The 18,272-nt window shown below is 36.3% G+C and overlaps 1 protein-coding gene across 1 annotated transcript in view; it reads right to left on the bottom strand.

Moving 5' to 3' along the window:
- The window catches only part of LRP1B (LDL receptor related protein 1B), a 591,173-nt gene that overhangs the window by 4,038 nt on the left and 568,863 nt on the right, over positions 1 to 18,272 (bottom strand). The window contains exons 87-90 of the mRNA XM_049799136.1: positions 6,149 to 6,225; positions 3,892 to 3,982; positions 1,349 to 1,493; positions 219 to 317 (exon numbers count right to left, since the gene is read on the bottom strand). Of these exons, the coding sequence (XP_049655093.1) occupies positions 219 to 317; positions 1,349 to 1,493; positions 3,892 to 3,982; positions 6,149 to 6,225 (412 nt within the window). The remainder of the gene's footprint in view (positions 1 to 218; positions 318 to 1,348; positions 1,494 to 3,891; positions 3,983 to 6,148; positions 6,226 to 18,272) is intronic.

Genomic DNA, 18,272 nt, shown 5'->3' on the forward strand with positions numbered 1-18,272 from the left:
ATGTTACGATGATGGGTACAGATGAAATTTTGTATGCAGAGAGGAACCCTTTATTTCAAATAGGAAATATATTATTTACTGTCATTCTTCTTTCCATTAAAAGAAGAAAAACAAAATCAAAAACAAACAGAAAATGCCTCTATTCAAAAATGACAGACAAACTTTCTTTAGAAAGGGGCTGTGGTGGAATGAAATGGATTTGAATCGTCATTTCTCACCCCTGTTGATAGTGGTCCTTTCAAGTCAGAGTTTAGGTAGATTGATGGAGCTGTGTGGGGAAGCTTGAATGCAGTGGGCCCTCCCCCTATGTATCTGGCCTGTATAAACAGAAAATTTTAGTTTCTGTGCTAATAGACCATTTTCCATCTGTACTTATCAACACTGTTAAATAAACAGTGCACCGATTAAAAACGCTATTTTAGAGTGATCTACAATCAAAAAAACCTACTTACAGGTAATCTTCAGCATGAAAAAATTCTTGCTTTCAATACGAGAATAAAATTCAGCATTTTAAAATCATTTTCCTTTAAGAATTAGAGCCAGACTTCACTGTAAGCAGTGGCTCAGTTACTCTTCCTCCAGTGAGTAACTCCATTTTCAGCTTACCTCTTGTATTCAGCACACTGACTATGTGATTCAGCAATGACATTCCTAGAGCTAACAGTAATCCGGTTATTGCTTTGTCAGAAATGCCACAGAATGATGGCTGCCCTTTGGTGTATGTCTGATTACAGAGCTCTAGGAAAGATATCGCAGCATTACCCCGTTCATCCCATGTCACATCACTCAGGGAGTTCAATCACTGAAGAGTGGTGCTGCAGAAGTGACAGCATCTTTTACAAGAAAATGATAGTACTTACTAGCTTTGTGTAAACATTTAATCTATCTATCCAGCCAGGACTCTGAATTCTTTATGCCTTTGGAAGCTTTCATATATGAAATCAGTTAGTCTCATATGTACACATACACTCTTTCACGCTTCAAATGGTAGACTGTACAATAATCTGTTTCCATTCACTATTTGCAACTAGGCTAAAAAAGACAGGTTGCGATTTGGCAATTTAAGGCAGTTGTGTCTATGACAAAAAACTCATTTCCTAGTTCAGTTCTAACTCTTTTGGTAAAATGCAGGCAACTAGGGAAAAAGTCCATCAGCAAGCATCAGACTGCAAAACAGCTGTCAATATATACATGACATTTATTCTAATGAAATCTAACTCGCCTTTATATTCATTAACTAAATCTAAATGTCATTGGTTTATGTTTCTACTTGTTACACTTAAAGTCAAGACCTTTGTAAGACATAAAATAAGTAGTGGTTTTGCATCTAGAAAAAGAAAAAAATTACCTTTTCTGCATTTACAGTAAAATCTGAGGCTAAAAGACCACCTTCAGTGTGATCATGGCCCACCTCATACATGTTATATGATGGATTGCCAATTTCTACATTGATTCCTCCATTTATAATGGGTTGTCTTCTGATAGTTTTTGTCCTATAATGCATAAACACACACAAAAAAGAAGTTAGTGAGTCTTCAAGTACTTTCTTGGATGCTTCATCTTAAGATAGTACAAATTTTATTTTATTTCTCTTTAATCATTAAGACCAACAGGATGAAAAAGTGTTTCCTGCAGAGACAATCAAAAAATCCTTCCATTTTTAAAACAAAGTAGCAATCTGAGTCTATGTGTAGATCTTGCATAAGCTGGAAGTAGCTTTTTATCGTTTTTCTTGGTTTGGCTGTAGTGGTATGACTTCATACCACATACTCACTCGTTGTCTATAACCCTGACTTCCTCCTATTATTTCCAGATTTCCCTCACTTCCCAAGGAAAGCCTTGCAAATTCATTGCAGACTCCCCGCAGTAATGAAGATGGTACAAACATGAGTCATGTTCTCTTGCTCATTCATTTCACTTCCATTTGAAATCAGTTGCCCAAAGTCAGTTATAATCCGAGGACAAGCAAATGGTTTCATTACGATGCATTAAAAATGTATGAACTTCTCGTAGTTCCAGTTTGTATTCCCTGCCAGTGGTTATTGGAAAGCTGAAGTTCAACTTTAATTTTTTCAAACTTTAATAAAAGATAGAATCTTATTTTTAACCTTGAGTTAGGTATCAGTAAAGGTAAGCGATTGAGTTGAATTGTTTTAGTTGCCAAATTCATTTCTTTTAGCTAAGGAGGTAATTTTAGCCTGAGCAATTGAAATAACCTCAAGAGGGTAATTTTTCCCAATACAATATGTTCTCTGGAATTACAAGGGAATAATAGGGAGGTCAGAGTCAGGATGATAATAGTCGAGCACTCTTGTTTGGTTGAGAAAGATGCAGTCAGTGTCTGAAATCCAATACACTAAAGGATCTGTATTTTTCAGAAATGGCATAGAAAAAAATATTTCCTAAAATAAGCACTTATTGGTAGTGTACAAGTGTTGAAGATCTGTACCTAGCTTCATACTTGACATGCTTCTTTGAAGAGATTAAAAAAAATCCTAAAATACATTTTCAAATATAATTTTAAGAAAAAAAAGTTCTTTGTTGAAGTTAGTTCCATTTTGCTACTGAAGATCTATTATTTAACAAGTTATTCTCAATAACTTAAACAATTTACAGACCAGCAACTGTTTTTCAGGATTCGGCTATCACTAAACTTGTTTTTTTAGGCACTGACATCCATGGAGCCTGGCAGGGTCAGCATTACTAGCAGTATAGTCCGGGAATGTATTTATCTTGTTGGCTTTTCAAAAAGGATTTAAAAATTAATGCTTACTAGTTAGCACCAGAGTTTGCAGGGGAGATGCCACGTATGATGCTCGATAGTAACTTAAAAGATTCTTGTAGTCCGGAGGACTGAGTCTCATAAATGGTCTAATTTGCAGAAACAGTAGATTCATCAGATACCTCTAAAGGACTTGACAAAAGAAGACATTCTCTTCGTTTCAGAGGAGGGGTATCAAGCCCCAGGAGAAAGGAAGTCAGCTCCTCAAGACCAACGAGCAGGCCAACTACATGCCCGAAGGAAATGGTTTGCTGTCTAATTCCCACTCCAGGTCTTTCCTAGTTGGCCATGTCCTTATTACTAGGAACCTTTCCTTGCTAAGTCTGCATCACCATTAACATCACTTTCTCCTTTCTCTGAACACGAGGAAGTTAGCAGCTCTCTCAGGTGTCTGCATACAGTAGAACCACTCTTGCTTCCCCTGCCACCCAACATGGCCTTTGAAGAAATGGCCAAAGTCAAAATGTCTACTACACTCCCAAAGTTCATTATCGGCTCTAAGGCAGCTAAATTCCAAGAACAAAAGATTTGCTGTTCAGTGCTGGAATCTGGGTTCCTATGCAAGATACTAAAGAAATACATTAATGATGACAAGGCTTGGGATTGTACAGCAGATACTTTGAACGTTGTGTACATCTTCATTATAACTTAAATAAAATTGAAAAGAACTAATCAAAGCAAATAAATTGAAGTGAACTGTAACTAGAAACTGGAAATTCTGCACAGGCTCCATCTGAAAGTATTTATAGACATGAACAATATTAATTACATGGTTCCAATGGAATACATTAATTCTGTTTACTAACTTCACTAAGCCACTATTAACACTTATACAGCCTTGACAGGATTGAGCAAACTGCATAAGGAAAGAACTACATTTTCTTATCTAGTATTTGTGGAATATAAGTATAAATAATAGACATGATTTCTCCAGCAAGAACCAAAATGTAACTAACTTGCTGCATCCAGAAACAAGTTTTGGATTGTATGTTGTGTTTTTTTTGTAATATCTGCTCAACATATATAAAGTGAATTTTTAATATAAAAAAGATGCAAATACTTTAAAGAATTACTTTTTCACTTCCATACATCAATATAAAACTACCTACCTTCGTTTCCTTTTGCAAAGAAATAGTCCGATTACCAGAGTAGTGATCAAAGTCACCAGTAAAACAAGAGGAACAATGATCGCAATGCTTCCTAAAAGGGGAAAAGGAAATATCATTGAATACTCACAGCTACATCTAATAATTTCTTCACAGCTTTACAGTAGTTGAATTAATTTAAAAAGAATAATTTCCCTCACCAACAAATGCAATCTCATGTGATGAGCTTCACTGATTTGAAAATTTAATGTTGATCAATAAAAAAAATGTATCATTACAGATGATGGTGTACACACAGGTACTTTTAGCAACAAATCAGGAGCTTCCTTTTTCAGGATACCAATATACTTTGGTAAGACTAATTCCCTGCCCTCATTTGCAGTGATACCATATGATGGTGTGTGGAATTGCTGAACAATTTGGAGTGGCATGGCCACTGACTTTAACTGCCACCATCATCTTCAGTAGTTTATTTAAGTCACACAGCTATTAATTTAAAATATTCAGTCGGCATGGCTCTGAAGAATTCCATTATTAGCATTTATATGTATTTACTACTTCTATTTGCTGGAAAATGAAAAGTAGTAAGCAACACTCATTTCTAGATGGTTGGTGCATTCCTACATTTTACTGCATTGTACTTGAGGGCCAATAATTTTGTTATGTTGATACAGGCAATCAAGGAAACTACAATAATGCTTAATGTAGCAGAAAAACAGTGCATACATCAGACAGCAATGTTACAGGAGAGGAGGGAACAGGGAAGAAGAAAATGGGCTTAACATTATTTTGGCAGGTAACTTCACTGAAATGAGACTACCTGCAAAAATAAGGTCAGCAATTGTGCCCTTTTAAGGATTGCTCAGCTTTAATGTAAGTATATGGCAATAAAGAAATACATGCAACAAATAATTTTATGTCGTAAGAAACTGGCCCTTATAAACTAGAGGACTCCAGCATAAAGCCAATGTGGAATGGCATGCATTTCCTTTAATATCACAATCCTTATCTGGTGGCAAACAAAAATATTGCTGGTTGTCTCATTGGTTACACTTACTGATTTACTGAAAAATAAGCTGTTGGCAGTCTCCACTCTACGTTAAACACAGTCCAAATAAAAAAATTGAAAAAGATGCCTTGAATTCTGCCTGAAGGCTTTCTGAAAGCCAAGTCAGGTTGTCAGAGGCCCGCAATGAAGTACTACCAAATAAAAACTTGAAGCATCCTGAGTTCACTTCAGCTTATGAAGATTCAGCATGTAAAGGACATTACAACAATGCTATTTTAAGATAACATTTGATAAATAACTGGATGAAGTTCTACTTAGGAGGCAAAAAAAAGAAAAGAAAAAGTTCATTTTGTCTTGGCAGGTAAACATTCAAGGAAAAAGCCTGAAAAACAGCCCACCAAGCATGAACTGCCATCCCATGACCTTGGCACAGCTGCCTGGGGTCTAGCAGCAGGCACAAGACGAACACCCATTGCCCAAATCGTAGCAGGTATTCCCTCAACATGAAATACTGAACTAGGTTCTGGACGCTTTTTTGCCCGTTTCCAGCTTGTAAGTGTTATTTCACTTGTCTGGATCGCTAGAAAGATTTCATCTAAGCATCAAGCTGACCTGAATAGTGGGCGATTCATTTTACTGCTCCAGTTGGGTTAAATGTGACCGAGGGACGTACAGCAGGGTACCATCAGCATACTCAATGCACCGAAGGGAACCTTGTCCAGTTTAAACTGCCAAAATACTGTAGCAATACCATCCTTTTATGCTTACAAAAATGTTTAAAAAAATACGACAGGCGCTATTCTTACTTTCAGGATGATTTTCACAGTAGGTAAAATTCAAACCTCTGCAGACAGCCGATGCAAAAGCTATGAACTACTTAGAACTCTATTTTTGATGCCTTCAGTAGGACTTAACTGGTTAGAGGTCTCATACTAGTTCTCTGCACAGCAGTGATATCACCAAGCTGTTGCCGCTTGATACGCTTTTCTTTCAGAAAAATGCAGGCTAGCCCTTGAAGCAGTGAGCGTATAGCATATGGCTTGCATCCAAACCACTTCACGAAAGGCTGAATGTCAATCAAAACGTTGAGAGAGATCTACATTTGCTTTTTTTTTTTTTTTTTTTTATTTTATAAAAATATACAGGTAACCAGCACATTTCATGATCCAGTCTCACATTCTGATGTATCACCAGGTTAAATTTTCTAAACTGAGCCAGATTTGACAAGTGATAGTTATCTGAAGTACTTACTTGTACTGATATTGTCAGACTTGCTGCTTTTGGGAGCTGGCCTCTCACACTGTGTGCCTGACCAGTTGGCTGAACATCTAAAAGGATCCAATTAAGATGGTAAAGTTAATAGTTGTCAGCTGTTAACACACTAACCTATTAAAGAGACCACCAGCATCTTCTTAAGAGCTACACGAATGACAACAGTGATTCTACAAAATAAACAATAAGCTTCATGGAAGGAGTCATCAATACTCTGGCACGGCACTTAAACCGTTCTGAGTACGTTTTTAGTGTAAAACTACAGCATTGTATCTTCAATTCCTGTTACTGTTACTGCAATCTTCATTTCAGAATCCTTTTCTAAAATTCTCAAATAATAGAACAACAGGCATAAGCAACGTTGTATTAATGTCCTATTAAACCAACTACCACCTACAATGCAATGATGAAGGAACACTTGAGCTGGATCCACGTGAAGCCAACTTAGCCCAGCGAAGCTTATTTTCCAAGGCACTTTATTTGCACCGTATTATTTTAGGGTCAGCTTTGATCTGGAAGCTCTAACAGGCACGTCTGCATTGCACAAAGCATATCTGACTGGACGTAAACTACTACACGCATCCAGTAAGCCACAGTATCCACACCAGCTGGCTCCTTCCACAGTTCCGCTGTCCCCCATTGCTCTGGATAATGCAAAGTTTACTGCAAAATAGTTCTTACAGCCCGCGTTGAGATAACTTACTTGAACAAGTAAGACCTATCTTTGACTAAAATTCACAAATTAACTGAAGTTCCCCTTTTCCTTGCTTTCAGATTTGTTTTCCTGAAAATTCTACAATTTAATAGCTTTATCATTTTAAATGTTGAACTATGTAACTAGATATGTATTTGCAGAAATATACACGCATGTGCGTAAGCAGGTGTGAGAGTCAAAGCATAAAGGGCTGTCCTGAAAGGACAGGAGTATCTACTGGCTTCAGAGGACCCTGAAAACCATTTATGTTCAGAATATACGCTTCATGAGCCAGGTGCCTGGATGAGTACACAGTTATTCTGCTATAATTTCCTTGCGTGAACATCAATATGCAAATCTTTCTTCAGTTGGGATTCAGAATGCTCTCCATGCATACAAGCAAACACAAGGAGTCCACGTATGCAGACTCAGCAAATGCATCAAAAAGGGAAACAAATACCTGAATGAAATTCAATTGCTTATTCATCCTGCAGTAAATATGATTAAGTTTACTACAGAACCTCAAACTCGCCTTGTGGAAACGGCAGGAAGTAGTCACTTTTAATCTGCTCTGTTGCACATTGTGCAATGAATCATATTTTATCTAAGTATTTTTGAATTATTTATGAATTTCAACGTGGGTTATCTTTAGGAAAATGCAATAAAGCAGTACCAAGAACTACTGTTATCTGATGCCTTTCTAAGGATTTAACAAATTGCAGAGTTTAGAGGTGGACGTGCTTAACGATGGACATTGTTCTACAATAGAAAAAGGTTTGGAAAGGTAGAAAATATTCCAGACAAAAATTGTGGAATTCTTACAGAAGAGCCCTAGCCAGCTTTGCTGGTGATGCTTTTGACTCTCTTTTGTCTTTGCAGATGACTGCAGAAGAGTGGCTACTTTCTCTCTTTGCTCCTAAGCCTATTCCAGCACAATCCAACAGTCAGATAAATCTCTTTACTGGGTGTCATATTAAGTTTGAACTTTTTTTGAGGGAATCAATTTCATTTTTGCTAGGATACGTTACGAAGGTGCTTACCTCAAACTCTACATAGGTAAGGCACAGATGGTCTTTAAAAACATGTTTATTAATTGTTAGTTGATTTGAAAATTTTCACACAGAAGATAAATTGCATTATAATTTAGAAATTCTTCATGTTTATTGAAATAAGTTTGTTTATTTAGATGAACATGGTAAATACACGCTTAAATTTCCTCACTGCAAAGGAACCCCCCAATTACTAATTAACTACACACATTATTATGGTTCACAACAATGTATTTTAAAACTGAACTCAACTGACATTTCCACTCCTGCTTACCACCACTTTAGCACATTCTGTGTCACGTGGGACACGATTTTAATCTTTTAAAAGATGCATCTGTTCCATCTTTTTACAGATCTCTTTTTAGCAATTATATCAAATGGAAATGATTACACTGACAGCCTACTTACTAAGCTACCGTTCAAGGAACTTATTTTTTCAAAAGATTGCTATTCAACATACGGCTGCAAAATAAGTATCTCCATTCTTGTAGAGAAACACCATAAATCTTTATACTTTGAATATTCTACTGGGATCCAAACTGTTGGCATGTGACAACCATGAAATAAAGTCTTTATATTTCTGACTGGAAGTTTTGCATCATTGCTGTTGGGGATTTAGCTCCTGTGATTAAAGCTTGTTACGAGAGGCAATTTTCATTTAATACGGCACTCTTGTAAGGGAAAGATTTCTTTGAGAGTTAGATACATCTTAACTTTGTACCTAAATCCCTATATTGAAGGTTTCAAACACTTCTGCTCTATAAGAGAATCATCACTATAAATCTGTCTTAGAACAGTTTAAAGAATACAGGATAGTGATACTAGCAAAAGAATCACTATGAAGCATGCAAGTATAAGCTCATGAGAAATTGTGTACACTGTACAATTGCGCTCTTCAAAATCTTACGGCAGATACGACACCACAGCAGCTGGTGAAGAAAGGAATCCTACAGCCACATAGGTAGTAAACAGAGGAACAAATTAAGGTAAGAATATTAGCGGTTCTTTACCTGTCTTGGCATTTTAATTGTAAAAGTCGGCAATACTGAAACATTTCTGAAGCACTTGATAAAAGTCTCATAAAAACACGATAGCTAGTTGCCACTTCATTTTCATTTTTTCCAAATGCTTGCTGCCTCCAATAAACTTCAAAGGGACTGAAGCTGACAGGATGGCAGTCATTTCCTTCTATACTCAGAGGTAAAATGATTGCCCTTTTATGGTCCAGCAAGCTAGTAAAGACTTGTCTTGGGCAGACAGAATAGAAAAAGAAATAAAGCCCAGGGGAAAGGTATGTTGTCAGCAAGGGAATTTGACACAGAAAATTAGCCATGAGCAGGCACATGAATAATGATCGGGCTGGGACATGGACAACTGTTTATGTAGGAACATGGGAAACGAGCAGGTCCTAACCGGTTTCAATTGCCTTCAGATACCGTAGACAGAAACTGTTCTTAATAATTGCATTTTCTGATATTAGGACATTTAAACTCAGACTGCTCTGCACCTGGCATGGGAACTGACTTCTGGTTCAATTTGGTGCACAGTATTTTGTACCTTTCCAAATCATTTGGTGCCAGGAGCTTTTCTTCTGTAGCATTGCCAATGGTTGTATGGTCAGACACAGGACATTTGCAGTACGGGCAAACAAAAAGGCATTAACGAAGCATAATTACATAAAGCCACTGGTTTCATTGAAGACATTCATATTATCAAGAGCTGTGAAGAAAGAACAGTGCTAACACCTAATCTGAGCTACAGGTAAACAAATACAGATGGAAACAGATGGGGAGGCTTGACAGTGAAGGACGGGTTGGAGTCAGCTGAGCGGTGCAAGGCACTACAGTGAACATCTTAAGGCGCAAACCTCCAGTTCCCAGCAGAATCACTGAACAGATCAAAGAGCAACAATATCATGGAGAATGCCAATATAAAAACTGAAGGCGAATGTGATAAATAAAGGTTGTACATGCCTGCTGCCAAGGTCATTAATAAAACTATGCTAGAGCTTGCTCTGTTACAATTTAGTTCTACATTTAGAAAGAGATGACTGCTTGGGAAACACCTTCTGAAATACAGAATGCCTATGCGATAGGAATTACTTATTTTGAGGAAATAGTATTATAGAAGAGAGATGTTTTAAAAACTTTAAACTAAAATTATAAAGGTGTCCCACTTGTAATGAGGAATATTTAGAATGAAGAGATTTACATTTCAGAGGTTGATCACGCTTTTGTTACAGAATCTATTCACAAAAGAGAGAATGTCTCCTCTATTTTTGTATAACCCTTACAGGTCAGTGCACTGAAACACTCTAAACTCAATTATATGGGCACTTGACCGAAAGGAACCATTTGACTATGAAATGTCTGAACAAATAGAAAAAACTAGTAAAAAGGCTAATTTGGTGGCACTGTGCAATTTTTTTTCATTTTTGTTTCTCTTTTTTTCCCTTTTCTTTTGTGCCACAGGCATTGTCATAAAAATATAATATAGCAGGCATAATATGCAGTTAAAAGTGCTTTTGTAGACAACTGCTTTCCAACTCAATATACCAGTGTGTATCAAAAAAATGACAGAAAGCAGCATTGAAAGATTAGTCTAGAAGTATAACAGAATCTGTGAAACAGTCATTACAAAATAGAGGTAGAAGGGGAATTGAAAATGTTTCTTACCTATAAATGATATTTCTTCATTACACAAAGTACTTTTCTTACTCTGCTTTTCTTTTTAGTCATGGCATAGATAGTAATGTATAGCAAAACATCCTAATGAAAATATCCAGCCTCACTATTTTAAGAACACTTACATTAAAATTTCACTGTAACATGCCCTATCATTAATATTAAAACTTTTTGTAAGACGAGAGGAGACAACATCTGGATTATAGTTATTTACTGCCTGTATTAAATTGCATTGAAAGACAGAAATCAAAATAATCCCCTTTTTCCCCCAAACTCTGTAGAATGACATAGGATGACAAAAACCTTGCACTAAATCAAATCACTAAACTATTCCTTGTAATAAATTTAGCAATACTTTTGAAAGTATGCTTTCTTCATACAGGGAACTGGTATTATATAGTTATAGCCAAAGATAAACTCTCAAAGATACAAAGAACTTTCATAACAATGAAAGACCGAACCCCCCACCCCAACTTTGATCAATAGCACATCTTGTACCTTTCTCCTATATTGTAGGGTTTAATTATTTTCACACAATAACTTTTCCATAATTATTTTGTACATGAACAGACCACATTTCAGTATTTTTGTCTGATGAGCATCACTTGGTATCTTTATAAGGAAAACAAAGTGAAAGAATTCAATGTAGAAGCTGAAGGATAGAAACATAACAATGTTATGTGAAAATGAAATACAGATTACCTTGCAATCCAATAAATTAAGAATAGGAAAACTGCAAAATCCAAACTCACGCAAAACAACAGAAAATTACTTTTGAGGAACCAAAGAATCTTAAATTAAAAAAAGGTGACTTTAAACATGAAATTTGTGTATCACATGACTATATACAAATCATTATTCACGGTTGCTGCATGTTGTTCACTGCAAAGGAACAAGCTTTCAGATGCAACTCAGTCTCTATCATCCCAAGATAAGAAAAAGAAGTAATTCAGGGTCATTAAACACCTCTATGTTAAATGCTATTAGCAATTTGTGTCCAGTACACATGCTACATAAGTATTAATATTAACACAGAGTAAATATATAAAAATTAAGCATGTCTAGATGACTACTACTGTGGCTGAAATTACACTGAGCAACAAAGCAAAAGGAAAAGAAGAGACTGAAATGGTAAAAAAAAACCAAACAAAAAACAGAGAAATGACTGGATCAATAGGTGTATAACAAACCTCATTTTTTCTCTCCTTCTCACAGAGGCAAAGTAAGAAGCGATGTACAGCGGCTGCTACTATGCAAATTTTATCTGAATAATTTTAAACTCATGGACAAAGGATATCTGCATTACAACCTAATTAATAAACGTTCAACGAAAAATATTCATTTCTTCCTTTGACAACCACTCTTCAAACATCTGTTTGCATTTAATTCTTGAACTAGTTTGTGATACAAACTGAATTAAAGATCTTCTACAATCTAAAGTTATAACCTGCTGATTACGTTCAAATTCAAGGCATTTATAAAAAAGGTAATTTAGTTGAAAAAGAAAGCTCTCAAAGAACTAGCATAGTACTTTGAAATTCCTGTTGTAATTGTAATTGGGGAGCTCATTAAATATACCCCAGGAAATCATATGGAAAACATTTATCGCAAGATACTTGATAAAACTTTCTCTTCTCTGACTTGCACTGCCTGTCATGGTTACAATTGCCTTCTACTCTTAGGCAGTCTTCTCAACGTTGCAATTGAGAAGTCACGCTATAGCGGCTTTTTCCACTCAACCTTCAGAAAGTGCCAGTCAGGGGACTGCACAGTAGTCTCTTCCTTGTCCGTGACCAGACTATGGATGCGCCTTAACCCTTTTTTGAACAGAGGTTTGCCATAGTTATGAGTTTTACATTTATTTTCGAACTTGCATGTACTTGCAGCGTTTGTACAACATGTACTTACATAAAACCTGTTCCTATCTGAAGATTTTTCAACACGAAAAGATTGTCAGGAGGAAGGTATAGCATCCCAGGAATACGAGCTGGAAGGAAGGTTCCTTCATCAAGAGGAACAGATTCGTTTCTTTCTGATTTCCTTGACATGAACACAGACACACGTGCGCACACGCGTGTGTACCCACACACACAGACACACACAGAGTCTCTCTCTCCAACCTACTGGAAATAAAGCTGGCAAGAACATCTCTCTTGTTTATTTCACTCCTGCAGGATTTTTTTTATTTATCCACATCTCCACTTCCAAGTTCAAGCTTCTTGCTATCACTTTTCAGAAATTTCACAACTTTTTCTCTCCCCGTTTTCCCACTATTGTCTTTAACTTATTACTCTGCCAAAATTCTTAGTTTAGAAATGAAGTAGTTATTCCTTCTCCACCTTTCACTTTTCAGTTTCTTCTGCTACCAAACTTACGCTTTCTTTCAAGCTCCCGTATGGTATGTGACTCCTAATTAATCTGAAAGACGACTGATTTCTTTATCTAATTTGCTCTCAAAGTCATGCATCTGCTTACTGCATGCAATTAAACTACCCAGGATGACTTGTACTTCATCACAGAAGAAGCGATGTTCCTTCTAATGGAGAAATACAACACACACAACCTGAAGCCCTCTGAAGAGTCAACACATCTGACGCTGTATACTGTCCTCTGAATTTCTCTCTCTGTTTTTGATGACGCCTGGGAAACAGAGGCTCTGAACTGTAGACACAAAGAATTGCACAAACCTCTGTGCAGAAAGTAACCTAAGAAGGAATAAATTACTATCCTTTTAATTAGCCAGCATAATATAATCCCACTTGTTCCACCTTAAAATCCTCAGCCACAGTCACACATCATTGCTCAAAAGCTCATTAAAAGCTCTCTTCAAATTTAGTCTGCTTTAGATAAGGATCAATATGACTTATATCTTCTATCAGGTTTGATTGTAAACTTATAACAGAAGCTATCCTTCATTATATTTCGATAATGCCTAAAGTAAGGGGTTATGATTTGATCACATTTATTTGCATAATAATAATAATAATAATAACAACACAAATAGACCACATCTATGTGCAGATGCAAATAATAACAGTAATACAAATAAAAAGATGGAATTATAGCAACCTATAGTTATGGTGAAGGTATGAAAGAAACAAAGGTGAGAGAGTGTAATATTCTGTACTAAAGAAATTGATACAGCACAGACTATGTAACAATCAGTGATGATCTTGTGTACATAAAAGTTTTAATTTTTTCCAACTCTTTTCATTGGTATCAGAAAAGGTATAATCTCTTCCTAAACCTTGCTTCTTTGGCATGAATGTATATGCAGTTAGATAATTCCTGAGAAGGAAACCGAGAGACAAATAAAGGTAATTATTAAAACAAAAGACAGACAGATACAACAGATGGAACTGACAGTTTGTGAAATAAATAGAAAAATAATTTCTTGATTGTTTCCCATCTGAATCTGATCTGTTCATTCTGTTTTTAATGGATTTGTGAAGTTACTGGAGCAATTCAGACATAGCTCAGGTTTCTAGTGTTATACACATAACCCGCCCCCCATTAGTGAGTAGTACGAAAGATATCCTTAAGAAACTTAGTATGTCAATGCTAAAAAGACAGTAACTATATGTAAGATACTATTTCTTTAAAAGACATCCTGAGTGGTACACTTTTCAGAGAAGGTCAGTACCTCAAATTTTAACATTCTGATATTAAATTCTCTCACAACCTTTGTTATTGAACAAGAAGGACAATAAGAGGCACGGGGGGGGGGGGGGGGGGGGGGAGAATGTTCTTTATATCCCTAAAAAATAATGCTAAGAATTTATAATCTAGATTGTGTAGGACCTTATATCCAAAGAGAAATCACAGTATATTCTGTATCTTTTAAAATCTGACAGAGCATTCATTGAAACTAGAGACCAACTTCACAAAATCTTCCTTTTTTTTGTGGCTTGTATGCAGCCACAGTAAGGACTTAATTCAATCCTAAACTGGCTAGGTGAAAAGCACAACTTCTATTTCCAGTGTGCACCTAAAATTTAGTGCATTCAAGTTTAAAAAAACCCTTGAGATAGGAAGATGAAATAAAAATGTTCCCTAACACTACAGGTTGGTAAAAGTAGAGTATGTTCTTACAGGCTTATAATTCCTCTGTATAATTATGGCTTTAGGATTGCCCTTTAAAACACATAAATCTTATTCTCTATTGTCTTTACTGAATGATAATAAGGGCTTGATTATGTATAAAGTTTGCATTCTCAGCTGATCTGGCTGTGAGAGACAGAAGAGTTCCTGCTGAATGACAATAAACCCAGCCATTTCCTATTTCTTCTAAAAATCACCCAGCCATGAATTAGAGACTGGTTAAGAAAAACGTTAGCCCTTAATAAGTGTCTCCCAGAGACCAGAGACAGATGTCTTACATAGCATGGCCACACATGCAGGTTGGAGGGATTAACCATCTTCCCTAACAATGGAGCCGAACTTCGAGAGAAAATCTTTGAGATACCTCTTCCCTGACACAACGACTGTCGTGAAGCATGGGATTACTTCATTCCTTCCTAACGTCTTCTACTTGCCAGTATCAGGTTGATAAGATTATAAACAAGCTCCAGTTACGAACTAATTTGGTGCCAGAAAAACACAAGATATTGGGAACAACTGGAGCTTGAACTGAGGTTGGGAAGGAGAACCGAGACATACGGAGTTACGCTTCTTCCTCTCTTCGCTGTAACTGTCTTCAACTCCACCAACAACTATTTGCTTCTCTTCCCTTTCCTCTAAGCCACCTTGGCTTTGTAAAGAAAGAAACAATTTAGAAGATTCTCTTAATGATTCCTAGACACAGACAGTGGTGGCCGTACTAACCCAACAATCAGTCTAAAGAGACAACAGGAACACTGGTTCTATTTATGCTTATATTCTGAATGTGAAGAAGCGAATTACCTACTAAAGTTTCATTTAAACTTCTGATTACCAATTCACCTGAAATGCTTCCTCACTGAAGAGAAACTTGAATTTAATGTTTCTCTACCACCTTCTTTTCTTCCACGTTTCCCCTTTTCCACCTTACACTACATTTAATTAAAAAAATTCCAAAGCTATATTCAAAGAACCCTGCCAGATGACAGCAAAAGGACACTTTGGTTCCACTATAACTCATCATATTACTGATGTGCTATACTGCTTTTCTTTTTACTTGAGCTTGGATTATTCACTCTACTGTATAGCAGAAGTGCCTAATAAAAGCACTTGGGAATACTCTCACAGTATGAATAAATAATCAGTAAACAAAATTAGTTAATCACTATGTTCAAAATGCTGCAATTCCTTCCTCATCTCTTCTGTGGAAGACAACTTTCTCAAAGGGAGGAACCACAGCTTTCATCAACAAAATAGTCCTTTGGGTATCAGGATTGCACTTTCTGGAAGGAAGAAAATGGAGACTAATACCAGTTTTGCACAAGTCCAGCTCCTCCTTTTTGTTCTGTCTTCTTTAAGCCTTTGTTTTCCACTTTTTTGCAATTTCATCTTTCAGAAAGAAAAGAAAGGAAGAGTCTCACTTTGTCCTGGAAAGCTAATACTTTTCCTTGGCTTTCTGAAGCCTGTTCCATTACTTTCTATAGATGAGTCCAAACTTTGACCAATGCCTGTCCTGGGCTGTGGCTTCAAATGTATCTGAAGGAAAAAAAAATCTTCACCTATCTGAAAGAAGTGTTTGGCAGCAGAGCTTTTCAGCATAGTTCCTATTCTAGCAATCCATCTCCACTCTTCTTCAATTACGTAGTCAGAAAAGTAGGAAGAAAGGAGCGCTGGGACTGTGAAGCCTATGAGACCTTTTTTTGCTAGCATGAATTTTTGCCATTTTTGGCATCTGGCCTCAAACAGATGCTCTGAGAGGTTAAAATTCATGATATCAATTCAAAGACTAAGAGATTCAAACATGATGTAACATCCTTGGTTTTAATCCTTTTCTCATTTTGCCAGTAAATATAGTTAAACCAGATCAAAAGATCATGAGAACAGCCAATGCCACAAAAATAAATATCAATGCTACTGAGAATGTTGCTAATTCAATTAACTTTGCTGAAATTCTACTGTTGGTGTATGTCAGTTTTGACTCCAGTTGAAACAGAAATTAACCCCTATTAGCTATAATATTTCATATTAAAAAAACCCTCCACACAATAATTTTACATATTTTTCTGTAAAAATCCATCATTATATAAAAAAAAATAAACGTTTACAGTTTAAATGGTTAACACGTTCCTAAGAATTGTGAAAGTGTATGTAAAATTCAGAAGTGATTCTCAATGCTGCATTTTTAGACTATTTTACCTATTAGAATGTTTCACAAGAAATTTTGTACTGTTACCTTCTTGAGAGCTTTTTGAGAAAAAGGAGGAAAGGTACTTGCAATACATGACCTTATAGGCTAATACAAGTTGTTCTTAGGGCTACATTACTCTGAAAACCCAAGTATGATACACAGAGATACGAACTGTTCCAAGCAACCATGTCCCATACAAATGCTGATCAACAGGCCCACTCCATACTCTTCAAAGTTGAAGAAGTGGTAGTCAGAACACTAATCTAGTTTCCAATGGATTTATGGTAGCTCAAGTCACAGAGTTTCACTTCTTGAGAACGCTGACAAAGGAATTGGATTGTATTTTTCAAAAAAATTAAAAATTATTCACCATACCAAGTCACTGTCCCACACACTGTCCCATCACATCCCCACAGCATTTTATGTTGTCATAAATCACGCATTTAGATGAGATAAGGTTAAAACTGTTGGAGTTTTGTATTTTATCCCACGTCTAGGTCTTTGGCTCATGATTTCACTTCTGACTTTTGCATCACAGCTGTTGAGTAAAGCTATGTTCACCTGACTGGTATTTCCTATCTCTCTGTATGTCTGCCTCACAGCACTTTCAAAGAGTAAGGTTGTTTTTTCCTTGATGAGGATTAAAAATTTCTCTTTAAGAAATGGACCTAAAATCCTTTAGAGAAATACAGCATACAACTGTATCTATTTCATACATTTCTTTAATCAGAAGGGAAGTCAAAGTTATGATGTAGCTCGCATATTTTTGTTTACCAGTTTCTATTTTACAGCATTATTTCCATAAAGTTAACAACGAGACTTATGAACACAAGCTTAACTCCTGAAGCGGTACCTAAATAGCTCTTCTGTTCCTTTCCCTGTACAGGTAAGAAATGGGAAGTCAGGTATGGACTACAGAAAACGTGCAACGTACTGTTTGCTAAACTTTATGCTGTGTAGGATTAACTTGGTAAAATATCTCAAAATGTGAACAATAAAAGCCAAGTGGCATTTTCAGTATTTTCAATTCACTTATTAAAAAGAAAGCTTTTTATTTCTTCCTCCAATGACACAGATACTCCAAAAGTATGTTTAAATACACTCATCAGTGCAACTATCAAAGGGTAAGTGTGTATTATAGAAACGAGCCCCCAGATTAAGTATATATATTGTGAAATGTATGTGAATGTGCATGACTTGAACCAATGAACTGTGGCCTGAAATGATGTCACAGAATGTGCAGCATTAAGTGGAAGGTTAAACCTACTTGCATCTCGGTTCATTAAACGTGGTTAAAGTGCAAATTCCCTCATTCTGACAGTAGTAATCACAAGGGTTCACTTTCTGGTCACAGCGCTGACTTTTAAACCCCACAGAGCATCTGCAGAAT

The sequence above is a fragment of the Accipiter gentilis genome, chromosome 1 (genome assembly GCF_929443795.1).
Source record: "Accipiter gentilis chromosome 1, bAccGen1.1, whole genome shotgun sequence".
NCBI classification, from domain to species: domain Eukaryota; kingdom Metazoa; phylum Chordata; class Aves; order Accipitriformes; family Accipitridae; genus Astur; species Astur gentilis.